Source organism: Patagioenas fasciata, chromosome 15, assembly GCF_037038585.1.
Source record: "Patagioenas fasciata isolate bPatFas1 chromosome 15, bPatFas1.hap1, whole genome shotgun sequence".
NCBI classification, from domain to species: Eukaryota; Metazoa; Chordata; class Aves; order Columbiformes; family Columbidae; genus Patagioenas; species Patagioenas fasciata.
This window is the reverse complement of record NC_092534.1, coordinates 12,182,684-12,202,103: the sequence shown is the minus strand read 5'-3', so window position 1 is coordinate 12,202,103 and position 19,420 is coordinate 12,182,684. Positions and strand designations below refer to the sequence as shown.

At 45.5% G+C, this 19,420-nt stretch overlaps 1 protein-coding gene across 9 annotated transcripts in view; it reads left to right on the top strand.

Moving 5' to 3' along the window:
* The window catches only part of LMF1 (lipase maturation factor 1), a 179,789-nt gene that overhangs the window by 25,273 nt on the left and 135,096 nt on the right, over nucleotides 1-19,420 (top strand). The window contains exon 1 of one of the 9 annotated variants that reach the window (XM_071815284.1): nucleotides 13,928-14,070. The exons of the other annotated variants lie outside the window; for them this stretch is intronic. Coding sequence (XP_071671385.1) covers nucleotides 13,953-14,070 — 118 coding nt within the window. The 5' untranslated portion in view covers nucleotides 13,928-13,952. Of the gene's footprint in view, nucleotides 1-13,927; nucleotides 14,071-19,420 lie in introns of those variants that run through there. 9 annotated transcript variants of the gene reach the window in all.

The window sequence follows — 19,420 nt, the reverse complement described above, 5'->3', positions numbered from 1 at the left end:
GGGGAGGATGATGCTGCGTCATTGCATGGATGAAAAGGGGGTTCAAATTCCCAAGTTGTCACCAGCCAGTCACAAATAGAAATTTGGTTATTCTAATATAAAGCATGAAAATGAAGTCCATTTGTGTCTGTGTGTGACGGAGGCTTGCAGAAGTAATGACTGAGGATGCTGCTGCTTCAGGGAATTGCATCCATCGCCTCATTTACCAATTAATTGTTTTAATCAGTTGTAAGTGGACGTACTGTGTTAGCGCAGGTGGGATCATTGAGCTGGCGCTCACCAAGCGGAGAGGCGGAGGAGTATGGAGAATTGAACCTGCATCTGTGTGTTTTGAGATGATTCTTCCAAATAGAATGTGGATATTTGAACCAGCAGGACTTTACTATACGAATCCACGCTTTGTTTGGGTTAGTGAGGACACCCAGCTTGGTTTTAACTCAAGTTGCTCATCTTCTGTGTATGTTTTCTGCCCTCACCGATGGTTGTAGAAAAACTGTTTTTTGCAAGTGATGTTTTATCTTCCTTTGGCCTTTCTTTATGTCCCAACTGGAAAGCGTGAGGATGACTGAAGTCCTTTGTACGCAGTAGGGTCTCTCCCTTCCTTGTTTTTGGCTTAAGGGCCACTTCTGAGTAAGATGAATGAGATGTAAATCTGGAGTTACTTTTGTTAGAATACAGGAAAACCACAATATTTTTGTTATAATATAGCTGAAACAACAACATTGTCATCCATTGCCGTAGAAGTACATTAAATATTGCTGAGCTCTGGAAGCCTTATTCTTTGGTAGCATCTACTTCAAAGCAAGATCTTACAAAAAAAGAAAATCCTGGAGAGATCTTTGTAAATACTGACAGTTTCCTATTCCCCTCCAGGAAGTGTGCTTTTTTTGATACATCTTAGGATGGGTTTTGGTAGCCTCTATTAAAACTGCAGGCTGTCCCTATGAATTTTAAAGAACTCCGGAGTCTGGAAATAACAACAAGCTGTTAGGCCAAATGGGATCAACTGGTATTGCCACAGGTTCTGCTCTTTGCTCTTACTCCTGTCAGGTAACAGTTATTAAAAACACTCCTCACTTGAGGGAATGAGCTGTGAAACGGCCGTGCAAGAGCTTTCGCAGCCCAAAGCACCGGCTGCGTTGGACTGTTTATCCTTGGAAGGTGAAGAGGTTCCCTGCAATGCAAGTCCTGGAGCAGGCGCCGGCACTGTTCTGCAATTAGAAGAGCTGTAATAACTTCTCAGCTTTATTTAGTGTTACTCAGGTATAAATTGGGCTCTCGATGCAGCATGGTGTGTTTCGGCGAGTTTGACATCGTGTCGCTCCCTGCGATGTGTATGCGAGGTCCCTCTGGGAGGTGGACACGGGGACTGGATGATCCCTTTTCTCCCCGTTTTTGGCCGTGCAGGGCTCTGGTTGCTGAGCGGGGTCTGTGCTCTGGTGGGGCCGCACATCGGCTGGAGTACGCTGGGTCGCTTTGGTTGTGCTGAGCTGAGGCTGCAGGGCCTCTCGGGGATGGATGAATGGATGCACAGGATGGATGGATGGAGCTCCTGCCTCTCCTCAGTGGAGCACACCTGCAGGGCCAGCAGCCAGGCTGTTCCTGGAGAGCTGAGCTTCCACGACAACTTCATCCTCTGCCTAAATTTCCTCCTTGAGCTTTGCTGTTCCAGGGGCTTCCCTCCATAGCCTTCTCTGTTGGAGCCCCTTTCTAGGTGCCTTGGTGACCTGTGTGTGCCACAACGGACCACCTGGCCCAGCTCAGAACCTCTGGTACTGGCTCAGAAATGGCAGGTTCCCCCCTCTCAAGGTTGCAGCTGTGGTGTCTTGACAAGAAAGAACCAGCAAGGTCAACCTGTTATTTTATCCTTGTTTAAAATTAAGGACATCTTTTCTTCTGGCTTAGAACGAGACCAAACCTGCTTCAGCGGATTTGTGGTGTTGACAGCTTTGCTGTTCCTGACCCTTTCTGAGCGAGGGTGCGCTCTCCTGGAGCAGTAGTTGCTGATGATGCTTCTGGCTGAGATACCTCCAAGGACGTGTTTTGTTCCAGTGAAAGCCTGATTTCATACAGTGATTTATTATCTTTCTTCTAACAGAGGCTTTGAAAAAGACGATGCTCTGTTACAGGCGTTCTTGACCTCTTTCTTCTCTTCTGCCTTAATATTGTGTTCAGTAGCCCCAGATATTCAGAAGACAGTTTGACAGTCCGGTGTGTGTCCTGAGATACTGGTTGAATGAGACGAGAGTGGGGAGCTAAGCAGAGCGGCTGCGAAGATCCCGGGAGTTGTAACCACGTCTCGTTAGGGTGAAAATCCAGGTGTGGTGTGAGAAAATGATGCAACTGTCCAGGGAGATTCTGACTCCGCGCCGTCACCTCCGTGGCCGTTGGATCCCTCTCGGAGCCGCAATCTGGATTCCCAGAAACGACAGAAATGCGTCTGTTTACCCTTTGGCTATCGATGGGATCATTAAACGGAAAGGATTGAGAAGCAGCTGATCTTATTTGACTCTCGATGCACAAAGGTGTCCTATTTGGAGCCAAAGCAAATGTTTCCTTGGGGACTGTTCCAGGGAGCCTCGCTTTTGCACTCTTTGCAGGCCAACTGTACGGCCAGAATTAGAAGCACATTTTAAAAGTAAGAGCTTTTTTTTTTCCTCTTACAGTAAACTTTCTTGTTAATTTTGATACAGAGAGAAGACAATCGCTGACTGTTGAATTAAACCCCTAACTTTTTCCCATTGTCTGTAAACATGGAATAAGCAAGTAATCTAGTTTGTACCTATGCCTGCCCTCAAATTTCATATTGTATCCATCATCTCGGAATTTAAGATGAAGTGTGTTTTGATTAGAAGTAGAATAAAAAGTTGAGAGCTGAGTGTACGTAATTCTCCATTAGTTGTTAAATCCTCACTCTTTACTTCAATGCAAATTGTTCCGAGGAGGATTTTATTTTAAAAGGTCTTTGGGGATCTTGAATTTTAGATGTGAACTGACATAAAATGAAATGTTAGAGTGCACAGCTGGCGTTCTGGCTTTTGCTGTACGAGATTGAGATGTTTCTCCTCTGTGAGTGCCTGTTTCGAAGGAAGGGCCAAAGTTTTCGTATTAGTTGCACTATATTGGTGAGCAGCGATGGTGGAGGAAAATGAAAGTAAGTTGAAAAGACCAAGATTAAACTAGTGCAGGTCCAAAGCTTGGTTCAAAAGCATACTGAGATGGGGATGTGTCTGAAGGGTGCCCAGAGCTGAGCCCTGGATTCCCACAGATGTGTCTGTGTGGTGGGTGTGAGGGTCCCCACGTGCAAGAGAATTTGCTGGCGGAGATTGACCTCTTTGCACGGCAGCACGTCGGTGTCACGACAGCACCCGGTGGCATTTGTTCCTGTGGTTCCTCGCTCTACAAACGGCGCGTGGAGCAGACACCGGCAGCAGGACCCAGGAGGCGGGTCGGGATGTGTTATTCCTGGAGAATTTTGGTCTGGCCGCAGCAGAAGACCCCACGGAGCCACAGCACGAGCGTCCCTGAGCCCCTGGGAATCACTGCGGGGTTGAACACCCAGATGGCCATCGGCTGCTATTTATTCATCCTCCCCCCAAGCCGAGATGGGAGGGATGGGGCTCCTTACCGACTGTTCCTGTTCCTGGCTAATATCGTGATCTGCTGTTCCTGTTTCTCGTGTAAGAATGGGAAACTTTTCTCTCTGTCTTATTAAATCTATTTTTCAAGCTGTCACTTAACCAGGTCTAGTGACAGAGTCGGATGTTTATGTGGCCCTGGACACTTGAACTCTGGTGTTTTCAATCACAACAGCACCTTTTGCCAGCCGTTGTGAATTAAATACTCCTCGTGACCTTTTACCCTCACCGCTCTTAAATTCATGCTTTAAAAACAGCTTAATGAGGGGTTTACTGGCCCAATTGGAAGTTTTTATTAAAACCTATTAGTGTGCTAGAGTAGCCTGCCTGAAGGAAACGATTAGCCCAAAGCAACTAAACTCAGAGCTGGCCCTTAGCCACACCAGGTTTTCACTAAACTGTTTCCAGACCCACGTTAACCCCAACACTGCAGCTTGCATGGTATTCATATCCTCTGCTTTAATTTATAGCTTGTCTGATTCTCTCCCCAGCCTTTCCCCATGTTCACGAAAGCATTTTGTTTTAATGTAATTAGACCTGCGTTAAAGGGCAATGTGCCTTCGTTCAGGCCTGGCTCGTTTGAGAACCTCAATTAAGTGGGAATGTTCCCCCAAGTTCTCGGCTGCTGCTGCCCTATGGATGAGATGTAGAGCCCACCACGATGATCCCGGGATCCTGGTCCATCTTCCCATGAGGAGCATCCCAGGACCAAGCTGGTGATGCAGCTGCATGGGTGGAGCACGCTGGGGTTTGAAATGAAGCTGCGTTATCCAGAGGATACAGACCCGAGGAAAACGTGCAGGGGCTGGAGGGTGCAAATCCCGGCTTGGCACTGCCACTGACTTCCCGTTGGATCTTTGCTTGTTTGCTCTAAGTCCATGTTTTATGTTCCAAACTGGGCCAGTGGTTCTTGCCCATCTTAAAAAATAGAATTTGCAGTGCTACTAAAGCCCTGTAGCTGTTATCTTTGTATTCTTGTCCTCATGTCTCTGTGCAGCTGAGAAAAGCAGCCCAGAGCTCCTGCTCGTTAAGAAAATTGCTGTAGCAAGTCCCCACGCTTCAAAAGTTCTGAGCAAATAGCAATCTCTTAGATATTCCCTCCCCATCCATGTGCTTTGCTGCTTGTCCAGGTTTCCTGCGATGTCTCGTGAAACCACGAGGGCTTTGGAGAAGGGACTTAGTTACATTTTATATAGGTATATATATATTTTAGCACAGTAGCTTGGCTATTTGTACATGTCTACAACTCCTGAGCTGAGGGCATGAGCTAATACAAAACTTGTAAGCTGTATTTAATGTTTTGCTGGTGGTTTTCTTTGTTGTCCGGCTGCCGAAATGAGCATCCATGAGTTAATGGTGCATCCCCAAAGTAACGATACGTCACCCAGGGAGTCACTGATGTATGTACTGAATGCATTTGACAGGTTTGATGTTTTTCATTGCTAACCTGTAATGAGGGAAGGCAAGTTGAAGAAAGAGATGTAGACTCTCCCAAGGCCTTGTTTTAGCCTGAAGAGAGGCTGCATAGAGTAAATATCAAAATTAATAGGAAAAACAAAGGGAGTTGCTCACGTACCAACAAGGCTGCTGTTTGAGTCACAAAGGTTTAGGTTCTGGGACGCATTTTGAGCATCATAAAGCACAAACCAAAAAGCAACTGGTGCTTTGCACCATGCGCTTCCTGAGTGTCACCTCCTGTCTTTATTTTTACTGGCATATGGATACACCAGCCTTGGGAGGTACCTTTTAAAAAGAATGTTTAAGGAAGAATCTGCCATCAAAGTTATTACTGTAAAGTAGTGCCTTTGATTGCAGCAATTATGCAAATGATTTTAAGGGATAAAATACTTCTTAACAAGGACTGATGTAAATGGCGGTGCTAGAATGAGCACATAACTTCTTCCAACAAGATCTTTCAATGCAAGTAATTTTCTTCCAGCTGTTTGCCACGTTGCCTGCATGTCGACCTGTGTAACCGATGACCGGCCTGCGGATGCAATTTTATTTTCTCTTAATACAGGAATGTAAGTGGGTGGAATGGGAACGCTGGTCTTGCAGAAACTGGGAAACCCTTTCCCTAAGCAAATTGTTTCTCCACAGCTCTTGTGACTGACTTTTGTCCTGGCTTTAATCAAAAGGAAACAAACAAAAATGCCTTTTGCAGGCAGAGGTTTCCTCCGAAAAAGGCGAACTGGACTGGGTGACTAGCAAGAGTGGAGCCCTACTGGATTTAGACTTGCATAAATGCACTGTCTAAATTAAATTAAATTAAATTTCTTCCAGTATTAAAGCAGAGAAGTTGGATCCTTGTCTCCCATAGTTTGGAAGGGCATTGATCACAAGCATCGGTTGTTGGTGTGGCCAAGACACTTAACTCCTGTTTCAGTCTGTGGTGCTTAGGCTGAGCTTTTAGCTCCTGGTGGAGCAGAAATGCAGCGCTGCACTGTGCATGGCGCCAGTTACGAGGAGGTTTACTGTTTCAGTTAAAATTAGTCCCGAAAAGTGTCAAAGGTTGGTCGCTGCCTTGGCTTCGCACTGGGATCAGATGCTCTCGCCGGGTCGAGCTGCGATGCCCCATTTGGCTGGAGCAGGTGTAGTCATTTGCAATTCTAATCATAGCTTCTGGTTTTGCAAATCTGTGGGCAAATAGCAAGGGTATTGTATTCAAAGCTTTGTAACCTCTGCATTTCCTCCTGATGTGCGTTTTCCCCTTTTGGGTGCTTTCCCTCGTTTATAGGAAAGGTTTTAATGTGCTTACTGTAATGGTATTAATGTCTGCTTACATTTTTATGCTTTTGACAAGACTCTTAACAAGAGAAAATTTATATATGTGGGTATTTATTTTAAATCTGGCCGTCTTTGCGCTTGGAGAAAGACAATGTAGTTTGATTAACTTTAATTGCTATAAGTAGGTAGGAGTGCACCTATTCACAGATACACCTGAACGGTTTGGTACCGGCACTGAGTTCACTATAAGACCAGCACTTGCTCTCCTGGCCTTAGTATCTCTGTTATCTGCTGTCCTGAGCTTAAGCTGGATTTCTCTTAAGCCTTTCTGTAAATCTTGTTTGTGCAGTGTTCTCACTTGTGGCTTCCTGTGCAATAGTGAAAACAAAACGGGGGTTAATAAAAGCGCCAGCTCACTTCTTTAAAAAGAAATTAAAAGAAATTGGGAAGCAGGCAGGTCTGAGCACTCCGACCCTGCTCACATTGTGCGTTACCCACAGTTGTACCGACTGCTGGGACTTGTTGCTTCTCCCTCTTTCGGTTTTTCCTATTTAATTGCACAAAAGCAGGAATTCTCCCCCTGCAAAAGTGGAGCAAAGTCTTTCAGCAAGGCCAGCCTTGTACAACAGCCGCAAAATCGCTCTGTAAATACTACACTATGCAATTATTCTTTCCTTTTGCTCTAGTTTTAAAAACGGAACTCGGACAACTGTTTGAAATAGGATTTTTTTAAGTATTTAAGCAATTGCAGAGGACGTTTTGTGTCCTCACCTCATTTATGGGTTACTGCTGGTTTTCCCACTCCTGAGCGGTCCCTCCTGGCCGTGGTGCTCACCTGTGTCACCGCGGGTGACGGATCCCGAGCGTGATTCTGTGAGCTTGTTGCTGCTGAACAGGAATAACAACACCCATGTTGTCCCCAGAATATTTGCCGCTTGTCATAAATGCCAAGAATCAGCACAGCCCATCTACTTGGTTTTACCCTGTAGAAAGCAGGCAGCTCTAGGGAATAAAAGCATAAAACGCCTCGAAAGTGGGAGACAGGCAGTGAAGTTGTTTCTGATTTTTAGTGAGAAAGACAAGTTGGGGAGAATCCAGTGAAAACAGTGGATCAGCTCCACGGCAGCGCTGGCTTCAGCAGCCTGGGACTGCTCAGCACGGCGCTGCTTAAATTCATTGCGGTACCGCCAGGCGTTTGATGGGAGGAGGATGAGAGACGGGCAGGATTGTTTCGAGGCACGTTTCCATCAAAAGGGCAAGTCTGGCATGGGAGGGCAAATTTTACTTTTATTTTTCTATTTTTCTGAAGTTAAATAAACTTTGATGTGCAGAATAACCCCTTAATAATAATAATAAACCAAAGGACATCCAAGGGACTGCTGCTGTTTTTATTTTTCATTAACCGCACTGTCATTTCTAACATGCATTTGATTTATCAGTCTGGTTAACCATTCAAATGACCTGATATGCATCGCATGAAAGTTTTATGGCAGTTATTTATAGAGGATGATTACAGCTCTGAATGTAAAGTTTTGGAGCATCGTTCTTAGGGATGTTGGGTCATGTTGGCTGTTCCTGAGGTGTATGGTAGAATTATAATACAAATTTAATGCTTGAGGTCTTGGGACTGGGCAGCAAAATGAAGTTGTGTGTGGAGCTCTGAGGAAGGTCAGTGAGAATATGCGCTCCTCCTAAGGAACCCAGCTCCGCTGGGTTATTCTTCATCCTTCCTTTATTCTGGATTTGATCCAGAATGTGGAAGTTTGAGTGGAAGTCCATCGGCTTTTGGATGCTTTTCATCAGGAGTGTTTGATGAACAGCAATGCCCTGCACTTTGGGTCAGGTTAGAGGGTCTAGATCTTGTTTTCTTTGTTAATAAGTCATAGTATGTAAAAAGCAATTAGTCCGGAGAATCATCAGCAGAACTGCACCATCCCCGAATGTCTCTGTGCAAAATCCCACCAGCTGAGCTGCAGGTGTGGAGGGAGCAGTGACAGCGTCACGATGGAGATGGCACTTGGGGAGGAGGACGAACACCTTGGCATTCCTGCCCGTTTGCATTTGGTCCTGACTTTTTGTAGCCATGGATTTAAAGCCATTATGCATTTTTTGGCCATGCATTAAAATCCAGTGACATGACCAATAAAACAAAGGGCCGGTTCTAGTACATCTGTCCTAGTGTGCTCTTATCTATTCTTTTTGTCTCCTTTTTCTTGTTGGGAGGAGTGATGTGTAGGAATTTTTTTCCTTCTTTTAAGTCATCTTTTTAAGGGTATTTGCTATATAGCTGCTGAGGGCTAAAGAGGTTAATGTATTTCTGCTGGCAGAGTCCCTTTTTGAAGCCTGTGAGCTTCTTCATGAGTCCGTATTTTGAAGTTTATTGCATTTTCTGTGTTCATGTATAAAGAGTGGTTGAAGCCCCAGCGTTGGGTAATGGAGCGAGAGCCAGAGGTCAAGTTTGATCTTCCTCTAAGTGCCGGACGCCTTAATCTCCCCGGGCAGGGACCGGGCTGACGCCCCTCATTGCCTTCGCAGGAATTGCTGCAAAAGTGAGTGACCACATGAATGGAGCAGTCTATGGATTTCTTCTCAACGTTCCTGTGTCCAAAAATGTTGTTTCCTCGAAATGGAGATTATTCGTGGGAGCGCACCGGTTTGGACAGATTTCTGGATAGGGAAAATGAAGTCAACATTTTTGAAATTGTCGCAAATCTTTTTGTCTTGCCATCTTTAAATTAGAGAAGAGTGTGTTACGGTTCAGAGGGATTTAGTATGGAGAAATTTGGAAAACAGTTGCACTTAGAGCAAAAAGTGTGTTTACATTAGTGCGTTTGTGCGTGCAAAACAAGGGAACTGTGCAGCACCTCAGAGCAGAATCGAGATCAAATCTGTAGGCTTAGTAACAACCAGAAACACCGCATTTCCTTGCCGTTGCCTGATATAAATGTGAGCAAGCTGACTGAATTGTGTGAAAAAAATGTTTAATGACTTATCCTCATTTCAAACCTGTGTCTTTGTAAACTTCATGGGCTTTGGCTGCTTTCTCGAGCATCATCTGAACTTTGCACAGAAGTCGAAGCTGCTGCGTCTGCGTGCGCTTCAGCACACACAGCTGAGCGGGGGCCGTGTTCTCCCAAATACCATACTAGTGCTTGGGTATTCCAGTTTTATATTATCATTTTTGGTTTAAGGAGAACGCTACCTAGCCAAATACTTCTGACCGCCTCCTCATTGCGTCCACCATGTGCCCTTAAACTCTTAAAAAATTTGATTCATTTATTTATTTTTAGTCTGGCGAAATAATTTTCTCATGGGTTTCTTTTCCGTTTCTAAACTGGGCGAAACCGCAGCGTTAAGCCATCCTCTTCCCAGTCCCATATAGGAAGTGAGCGGGAGCCAAGGTACATATTTTATGTTAGTCAAAAGAGATAAGTGTCAGGATTTCAAAGTAAATTCCACCCTGCAGTTTCCAGCGCTGAAATCTCTCCTGTACCTTGGCTATCGTGTCTTGATTCAGAGCAGTTGGTGCTTTTATTGCAACTCTCTTGTGTTTTAATATTCTTTTGTGTGGGGAGGTGCCTGTACGTGTGCCAAAATTATCCATCCAGGTCATAGTTACTCTAGGAAGAGCCTTGAATGACAGGAGAAAACGCAAATAGCAGAGCCAGAGAGGGCGCTGGCCAGGAGGGAGAGGAAGGTTGTGTGATGCTGTGATTTATCATCAGAAAGAACAAACACGGCTCCTCTCCTCGCTCAGTGGAAGGTGGTCGGTCCCCAAGGGTCCGTGTGTGGCGTGGGGAGATGGACAAGCTTGGGCTGTATTAACTGCATCTTCCACGTCCTTTTCCCTCGACATCACATGTGGATGGGGCTTTCCCCAAGGTGCTTTCGGACCTTCATGTAAAGCAAGAGGCTGCTACTTGATTAAGGCACAGTGCCTAAAATAACAGTGCTTTATTGTAGCAGCAGGGTTTTGATATCTGTGCTATGCTTTCAGGCTATTAGGTGATGAAACCACCGTTAAAACTGAACTAAACAGCCCAGGTTTGGGTGGAGCAGGTAGCTGAGGTGTGGAGGTTTATGAGGTTACTTCTTGATTTGCCATCTATTCTGAACTTTTATCGGGGTGGAGATACAGGGTATTTTTGTGTTTTGCTTTGTGTCCAACCTGTTCTGGGTCATGTCCAATTCAGCAACTAAACTGGAGCTCGGCTGGAGGACCTGTGGGATGGAGCCCTTCACTTGTGTGAGCAGGATGGACAGGAATCCCGAGGCTTAGGCTGAGGTTTAGCTCTGCATAAGAATTGCTCAGCTCGGGGCTGGCTGCATCCCCACACAGGGACGGCTTCCAGGGATGGCTGGGAAATGGTAAATTCAGGAATAAGTCCTGCAGCTCCAGCCTGCTTGGCTGTCACCACCCAAGATATGGACTTTATTTTCTGCAGATATGGACTTTATTTTCTTTGCTTCTCTGCAAAGGAGGGGTTGGGGCTGGCACAGGGTGGCTGCATTTGCGGGCAGTGGAGATCTGCCCGGGAGCTGAGCCGTGGTACCCAGGGGAAAAGTCAGCCTGAAATTCTCCAAAAAGGGTGGTACTTCTGTGTGGGAGGGGTGAGAGAGCAAGGATGATGCCCCAAAATAGGGTGATTGGGAGGGGGGGGGGGATAAACAAGCTGTGTAATAAATAAGCCACAAGCAATCTGGGTGCAGGGGAGGGAGGAGACGTCAGGAAGGCTCCTCCTGGGGAAAGGAGCAATGGGAAAGGTGAAGGATGAGGGGTAGGAGCCGATGGGGAAATCGTTCTTGTCGCTTGTTTGGGATTGCTGAGGTAATGCTGTTCTTTTGGAACAGAGCTGGCGCACGTGGCAGCGCTCGGTTCCCCCGTGTGACGTCTCTGCTCGGCCCCGCAGCTGCACAGGGGCTGTCACCAGCGCGCGGCGTGGGCTGCTGCTGTCGCCAGTTGTCACGGGGCAAACGCTGCCAGGATGTATATGTATAAATATATATATTTATATATATATATATATATTTTTTTTTTTTTGTCCCCAAGGCAGTTTGGTAAGCAGAAGGGCCAGATTCCAGGTGTAAATCTGGAATGGTGTCAGTGCAGTTGGATCTCCTGCAGGGAAGCACAGCACAGAGCTGGCATGCCAGGCTGCTCCGCTTCCCTTGGACACACGGAAAAATTACCCAGAGGGTCCTCTGTATTCAACTGATAAACGTATTACGTTCTCATTTACATGGCTTACTTAATAATACCTCTTTTGGCTTATTCAGCTTTTAAAACAGATGTTCCTGGCAGCTAATGACCAGGGAAAGGAAGAGGAGAACACTTTAAAGTCGGGATTCGATGCTTTAGGTGACACGCTTTAAATTCAAACTTCAGAAAGTCCAGCTCCAGGAATTGATGTTTATTTGGAAATGTGTGTCGCCTCATCCCGAGGCTTCAGCAGGAGGTTAACCCACCTGGGACCAGCCGGGGAATTGTCCCAAATGTCGGTGGTGGAGGTGGGAGCAGCCACAGGAGCATGGCCTGGGCAGGGGCCGGTGTGGAGCAGCATCGCCCCATGGCCATTTCCACCCTCCTGTGTGTCTCAGGCACAGCACCAAGATCTTTGTCCTAAAAGGCTCCAGGATTTCCAGCTGTGGTGGTTGCGGAGCCCTTGGGAAGGGAGTTGGAGGGATTTCAGCGCTGTCTTGCCCGTGTCCTTGCTGCAGAGCCAGGGAGGTTCCATCTGCAATGTCATTATGGGCGTTAAAACTTACCCCCAGATACAGGAGCGAACCAGAGCTCGGAGCAAAGATAAATCCACGTCCTTGGGGGTTTCTCGTGGGTCTTGCGGTCGGTGTGGCGGCTCCTTGTGCGTCGTGGAGCGGCGCAGCTGGTCGGGTCGGATCCTCGCCCTGGTTTCGCGGTGCTGTCAGCCCGCAGTGTAGCTCAGACGGTGACTTCATCCGCATATTTATGTATTTTTAAAAGAAAGTAGCTCGATGCCTGGATTTCAGTCTGCAGGAACATCGAGAGCTTTGCAATCTGCGCAGTGAAAAGAGTATATAGATAGTTAAGCAGGGAAATTTGGCCAAGACTTTCTGGAACGCAGCTTAGACAGTTAGAATAATTTATTATAATATTTTCCCATCTGTTTGTTATTATTAAATATGAAGTACTGATGTTGCACAATCTTACCTTTTGGATTTACGTCTAGAAGAAATCGGTGTACATTTTTATTGAATACCTTTTAACTCTATCTTACGGTTCCCAACAGCGTTTTGAACTTCTCCTCGGTGAGTTTGAAGTAAGATTACATTAAAAAAACTCCTGACACATGCCACTCTTCAAGGGTCAGCGCTTTCTCTTTGGAAAATTATCCTGTACATGAATATCTTTCTCACATGTTTTATTTCACTTCTAAATCCCAGGCTGCCAGCAGCTTCTTTCCCTATGTGAGTTGTCGTGAAACAAAGTGGTCAGTTGTGCAGCCCTGTCCCCCAACTGAGCAATATTACGTATATTAGAGAGAAGAGTCATTTTTTTGGTAGAAAACTTTACTGCGCACAGCAATATTTAAAAATTGGCTGCTTTATAGGGTAATTATTTTAACAAATAACGCGGATGCTCTAGAATTGCTTTGGGTTTCTTTACCACATTTCGAGTGATTTTTAGATGACACATTTTCTCTCCCTTTCACCCAGGGCTGTGCTGGTTGAGCACATCGTGGGCTCCGGTGGGTGATAAATCACCGGGGGAGGCGGTGCTGCTGTTCGGGTCCTTTCACACATGTTCCCAGTTTTTGGGAATTTCAGCCCCCAGCTTTACTGACAAGTTTCCCATTAATGATTGAAAGTTCGCATCAAAGACTGGATGCTTGTTTTTATCGCTAAAAATAAGGCATTCTTTGAGCGACTCTTTTAGAGCTGTTTCCATTCACTTGCAATTTCAGCATTAAAGCAGTTGCAGGATATTTTCCCCTGCTTTGGGGTATTGATAACCATTTATATGGAAATTCCCCAAGCGGTTCCTGCTATTTTGCATTTCCAGGTTGGCTTTAGTTTGAATGCTTAACGAACCACACGCTCCCTTGCTGGATCGCTCTTTGTTCTGGGGCACACGCGTTTTCAGCCTGAATTAATAACGCTGTAGAGTGAGGACAGAAAAACCAGTGATTAATTCATATGGTTCATTTTATGCACTGAAGTCATTTGGATTTCTTACAGCGGGGAGAGCCGAGCGGGTGTACGAGGCTTGTGGTACTGGGACATATGTGAATAGCTGTTTAATATCAGTTGTCACTATCCCGTGTGATTTTTTTTAATGTGGTTGATTTCAGCGGTTTATGTGAAAATGTAAAAAGCTGCTTCTTCAAATTAGAAGCAAAAATTCTAATTATATGCTACAGAATATCCTCGCAAGTGAATTTTGATGTCACACGCTTGGGAAACCCACCACCCAGGTTGCCGGCAGCGGGACCGTGTCTGGCTGCGAGGGGCGAAGGAGAAGCTCTCTGCACGCTGCTGTGTTATCATTTAACTGCCGAATCCTTCCAACTGGCAGCTTCTCAGCAGAACTCGGGGGATATTTGTGGGAAAATGTGCTGCTTTTCTTCTCCCCTCTTTTACCAGGAAGGCTTTTGCAGCTGGGCGCAGGGGGATCGTTCTGGAGTTGCTGTAGGTAGATGTTTGCCGGGATGCCCAACAGAAAAACAAGGTGCAGGATCTGTGGGGGGGGCGGGAGAGTGATTTTGTTGGGGTGACCTGGATCAGGATTGTGAACAGAGGTTGCACGAGCAGCAGGAGATGAACCGGCCGTGCAAACCCTTTGCTCAGCACCGCTGGGCTGTGACCCGGCTGCTCTGCATCCTATGGAATCTGTACTCAAAATCCGTGGTCACATACAGTGCAAAATTCCTGCTCTGAACATCTCCAGGAGTTAATTTGCAAACAGTTGTATAGCAGAAGCGATAAGTAGTAAATGGTTGTGGGGAACTCTATGGAGTAGGGAAAGGGCTGTTGCTTTTAAGTGTGAATTTCTAGGAAAAAAAAGAGCTGTGCCAGTTGACTAGTTGGACAATTTAAAATGAAAGATTGCATCCTGTGAGTGCGGTGATGGGGTTTCTTGTTTGTTTGGTTTTGTTGTTATTGTGTTTTTTGAATGATCTCCTGGCTAGAGGAGAGGGAAGATGGGACTGGATTTAGGGTTGTCCTCATTGCTGTTTTTTGTTACTGACTACAGGATGTAGACAGGAATAAAAATAGCATTGTGAGGCTTAAAATATTAGCTGTTGCTTTGTAACATTGCAGTGTCAGAAGCCTCAGGATTGCTCCATCCCGTTCTCTGGCCCTGTGGGTGCAGCAGGCGTTCTCCAGACCCTGCAGCTGGGGGGGTGCAAACCCAGAGACAGAAATAACGAGTGGACTTGATTCCCTGTCAAGGGAAATTGGTTTGATGGATGGGGGAGAAAACAAGAAATGGAGATCCCCACAGTTCTGAACCTGCTGATGTGCCAGCGCCACGAGAGCAGGTCTGTGTTGCTTTGGTGCCAGGTGTGGTGGCATTGGAATTATAGTGAAAGCCACTGGACCCAAAGGATGTGAGGAAGGAATTGTTGCCCCTGAGGTTGGTGAGAGCCTGGCCCAGGTTCCCAGAGAGGTGGTGGATGAACCATCCCTGGAGACATCCCAGGCCAGGCTGCACGGGGCTCTGAGCAACCTGAGCTGGTGAAGATGTCCCTGCTCATGGCAGGGGTGGCGCTGGGGGAGCTGGGAAGGTCCCTTCAACCCAAACGATTCTATGACACAGGAGAGGAGGTAAACTGAGGCACCGGCACAGCCTGAAGCAGATTGTGGAAGACCAGAGACTTCCCGACACATGTTTAGTCTCGCATAGTCAATTCTGCAGAGCGCAATTATGTAGTTACTTTGCCTTGGGTAAATATAGATTTCAGCTAACATGGGTTAGAAGTGGATATTGTAATTTTTTTGGAGCGTATATATCTGTTTTAATTTCCTTTTGAAGATTTTCTTGATCGCTCCCTTGGTATTTCTCCCATCAAACAATTCTCTTGACAGTTGAGCGTGACAGCTCAGGTCTCTTCAAGAACATTTGCTCCTGTCCCGGGTGAATTTGGGCTTGGAAACCGCGTTGGAGGGGATGGTGAGGATGGGTCGGCGGAGCAGCCGGTTCTGTGGCAGCAACATTGGAAAGTGAAGCGTTTGCCCACGATTGTTTTTAGGCACCAAACTGAGTGGTTTTAGGGCTCAGGTTTGTCATCACCCTCCTCTGCCCTCTGTGTTGCCTTTGCAGAGTGTCTGGGTGAAGAAACAATCGTGTTTACACAGACTGTTGTTATCCTTCTAATCATTGTGCTCTGCTCTATTACTGTTTATAAATTGTTTCTTACCTGAATAATTTTGCTGGATTTAACAGCAAAGCGTGGAAAAAGGAAACACAAAGAACACGGTGGTTTGTGTGCAGTGGTTCAGGAGGGGTTAAGGAACAACACTGCAATGCTGTTTAATTTACTGTGGTAATTATAAACCCTAATAGATGCCAACCATGTGCTGCTCATGTTTATACGTGAGCAATGACTCTGTGTTCAGACTCAGGGCTCCACCTTTGCCAAAAGGCTAAAGAATAGTTTTTTAAGAGTATAAAATTAATATCTAAACTGGCATTTTTGCCATGTTTGAGGTTGAATTCTGTCTCCTTGAGAGCCGAGCATGGATCTTCAGGGAGTTTCCTTTCACAAAGATATTCTTTGGAGAAATATTTTTATTTTTATATTTTGTTAGCATGCATATTGACTGTTCAATAGTAGGCAACAGTATTGCAAAATAGCCCGAAAAGAAAAATATACATTCTTTTCCAAGTGTTGGGGAAGATTAGGCAAATAAGAGTAATTTATCCCAGCTGGCATTCTCAACCATAAAACGAATGTGTAGTGTTTTCCAAAAAAATAGGGTGGCTCATAACTTCCAGGAATTGAGAACCTTGTTTTTCTTCAGGCAATATTAGCAGTGATCATTCTCATAGAAGATGTGCAGTTAATGCCAGTTAACTGTGGCTGTGTCGTTAACAACATACTCGATCTGGTAGTTCTTAAGTCCTGGAAGTCCTAGGTTATCTGTGGAACTTCTACTGATGGATATCAGAGCGAAGACACAAGTCCTCCAAAATAGAAAGTGCTTATGAAAACACATATAAAGTGATCTGATTTCCTCTAGTTTCAATGCTTTCAAGAAATAAAAAAAAAAGTTACTAAGGAATTCGTGCTCATGCAGAAGCAAACTCAGCATTGGACGTGTCATTGTTACTTCTGTGGTAAGAAATGCTGAGGTCGTTTTGGAAGTTTTCCTCCTCTCCTTCCCTCGTTGTTTTCCTTTGTGGTTGCATCTTTGTGTTGGAGCACACGAGGCTCATCAGGGTAAGACCCGTTTTCAGGCACAGGAAATCAAAAGGCCGAGAAATGGTAATTTATCGTGCCCTTCAGGCGAATGGGAGTTAAATATTTGGAGTACGTTAATGCTAAATGCTCGGTGTTGCTAGATCTAATTTCCGCTGAGGAGAAGCGTGTTCGTATTTATCTTAAACCAATAAAGCAAAGCCGGGTTGTTGCTGCGGGTGCTTTGCTCGCCGGGTGCTGACACCTGTTGGAATTTTGGCAACGGGAGGTGGCCAAATACCCTGTGGCCACTGTCACCACCACTGACACCCACCCTCACAAAACCAGGAGGGTTTGGAGTCAGACAGCAGGTTTTGGGGTCACATCTGCCTGTTCGTGCTTGGGGAGGTGACAGTGACCCCACATCACCAGGGGTGGCTCATCGGGGCATCCCAAATCCCCCCAGCCACCCCTGTGACCACCAGAACCCTTTACTGTGTCCCCAACCCCAAAACCCACCATTGGGCCATGTCACCTCTCTGACCGCTGTTCCTGAGGATTCCTTCTTTGTACAAAGCGGATTTCAGGGTTTCTTCTAGAACCATCACAAAGAGTTAAACCAGCTAAACCCGCAGCTGTCAAAATAAATAACCCTGCTTTGTGTTGCTTTATCTTTTTGTTTTCTTACCACTCTGGAACTTGCTTATTCCTAAAAATGGAATCCACGGTAATTGTCCCAGCTGCTGGTTCAGATCTGTACGGGTGTCTGTCTCCGGTTCTCTTGCCAGCATCTGAGATTTTGAAGTTTAACAAGTAATATCTACACATGTGGAGAGGAAACATAGCGAATGGCACATTAATAAGAGCAACGCTTAGTGAGCGCCACATCTGGCTGTTCCTCAACAGAAACCTGATTTATTTTACCTTTTTTTATCAGCTAAAGTAGAAATTTATATTTTAGATGCATATTATAATGAGGTCTTTACTCTTGTTATTTTGTGGGTTGTAAGCTGAGCTTCTTTCTGCTGAGGTTTGACACGGAGGAAGCTGCTCTGGATGAGCAGAGAGCGAGTAAAATATTAGGACAGGCTGAGAAAAGAGCTTAAAGAAATGACCTGAGATCTTAAGACTCCTGCAATTATTTTTCTCTCTCCTCTCGGTGTATCCTGGTGAAGACTGATGGGTATTTTGATCATGACGACAAATTTCTGTGGTAGAGGGAAAAGGCAAAATTAGGGCAATGTTTGGGGCTGCCTTGTGGCAGAAAAAATATGTATATAAAATGTGATGATTTTAACATGCTGCTTAATAATTGTGCCTGTTTCTGGGGGATGAGGTGGAGAGGTCATCATCTGAAATCTTGACATGAGGCCTGCAGCATTTTAACTAGCTTTGTTTAGCTGGAAATGGTGGATTTTGGTTCAAGGTGGCCGGGTGTGTTTTGTGTCCTGTGCCGGCTGCGTCCTCCTCCCCTCCCTGTCTCTGAAATCCATTAACGGGTTGGCTTTAAAGGTGTCCAGAGGACACTTTTGGCTTTTTTTCCAGATGAGTAATGATGGGAAGAACACCAGCTTCTCCAACGGGTGGGTTTTGTTTCTGCTGCTTTGGTAAATTGTCCTTTGTACGCGGCAGGAGATTCGCCAGGGAAGGTCGGTCACGTTGGAGGTTTAATGTTTCCTGCAGATCATCGGAACGGTCCCTTACAGATCCATTTGCTGTTGCTAAAAATAATTCTGTTGAAGTATCTTTGATTTCTTTTATTGTTTGTAGTTTTCAATGTATCATCTGTTAGTTTAGTTGTTCAAACACTGAATTAAATGATAGTTGATCTAAACCATCTCTTTGTTTGTATCAACAGGGAGATTTTGCAACTTGGAAGCCTTGGTGTACAGTTCATGTCTCTGACCATCAGCATTTCTGCCTGTTTGTGTGTTTGCTCATCTCTTTGTACTGTGCAGGGAAAGAACAACTTCCCAACGCCGTTGACTTTTTGGCATTTGTCCCGTAATTGCCAAAAAACTGCGGCTTCCTCCTACGTATCCATCAGATCTCTTTAAAATCAGATGAGTTTTGAAAGCAGCTCTTTGATTTCCTGAGATCCACGCTCGGCCTTCCTTCCTCCTGCTCCCTCTTTCTTCCTTTGTTCCTGGAGGTTAAAGCTGTGGGTGTTGAGGTCCCGTTAGTCATTTTGGCCACTTCTGAGCTCATCACGTTAAAAGGTGCCTGGATTAAACCATTCCTGAATTACAGCACATTTACATCACCGAAGCTTCATTAGAGTTAGTTACTTCAGACAGAGGGGATGTCCTAACAGACACAGCAATAGCCATTTTCTTATCTCACTGTAATCCTAAAAAATAACCTTCACTCCAGACAGAGCAAATCCCCTTTTATGATTAGAAAATTAGTATTGTAGGTGCTGTACTGTAGTGGTTTTCTCATGCTGTCTTGTATAAATAGTATCCTACTTTTTTTGGCTGGTTGGTTTGGCTTTTTTTTTTTTAAGGTTTTGAGTGTAAAAGATGGTGCAGGGGTGTAACCGAAAGCTCCATGTGTGGGTTAAAGTAGTTTCTGGAGTTTGTCACCGCTGAAGGACGTGGGCCCTGTGGTCATTCATCTCCATCCCGGTGGCTGTCATCTCGAGCACTGTTGTGGTTTCCTTGGACGAATGTGGTT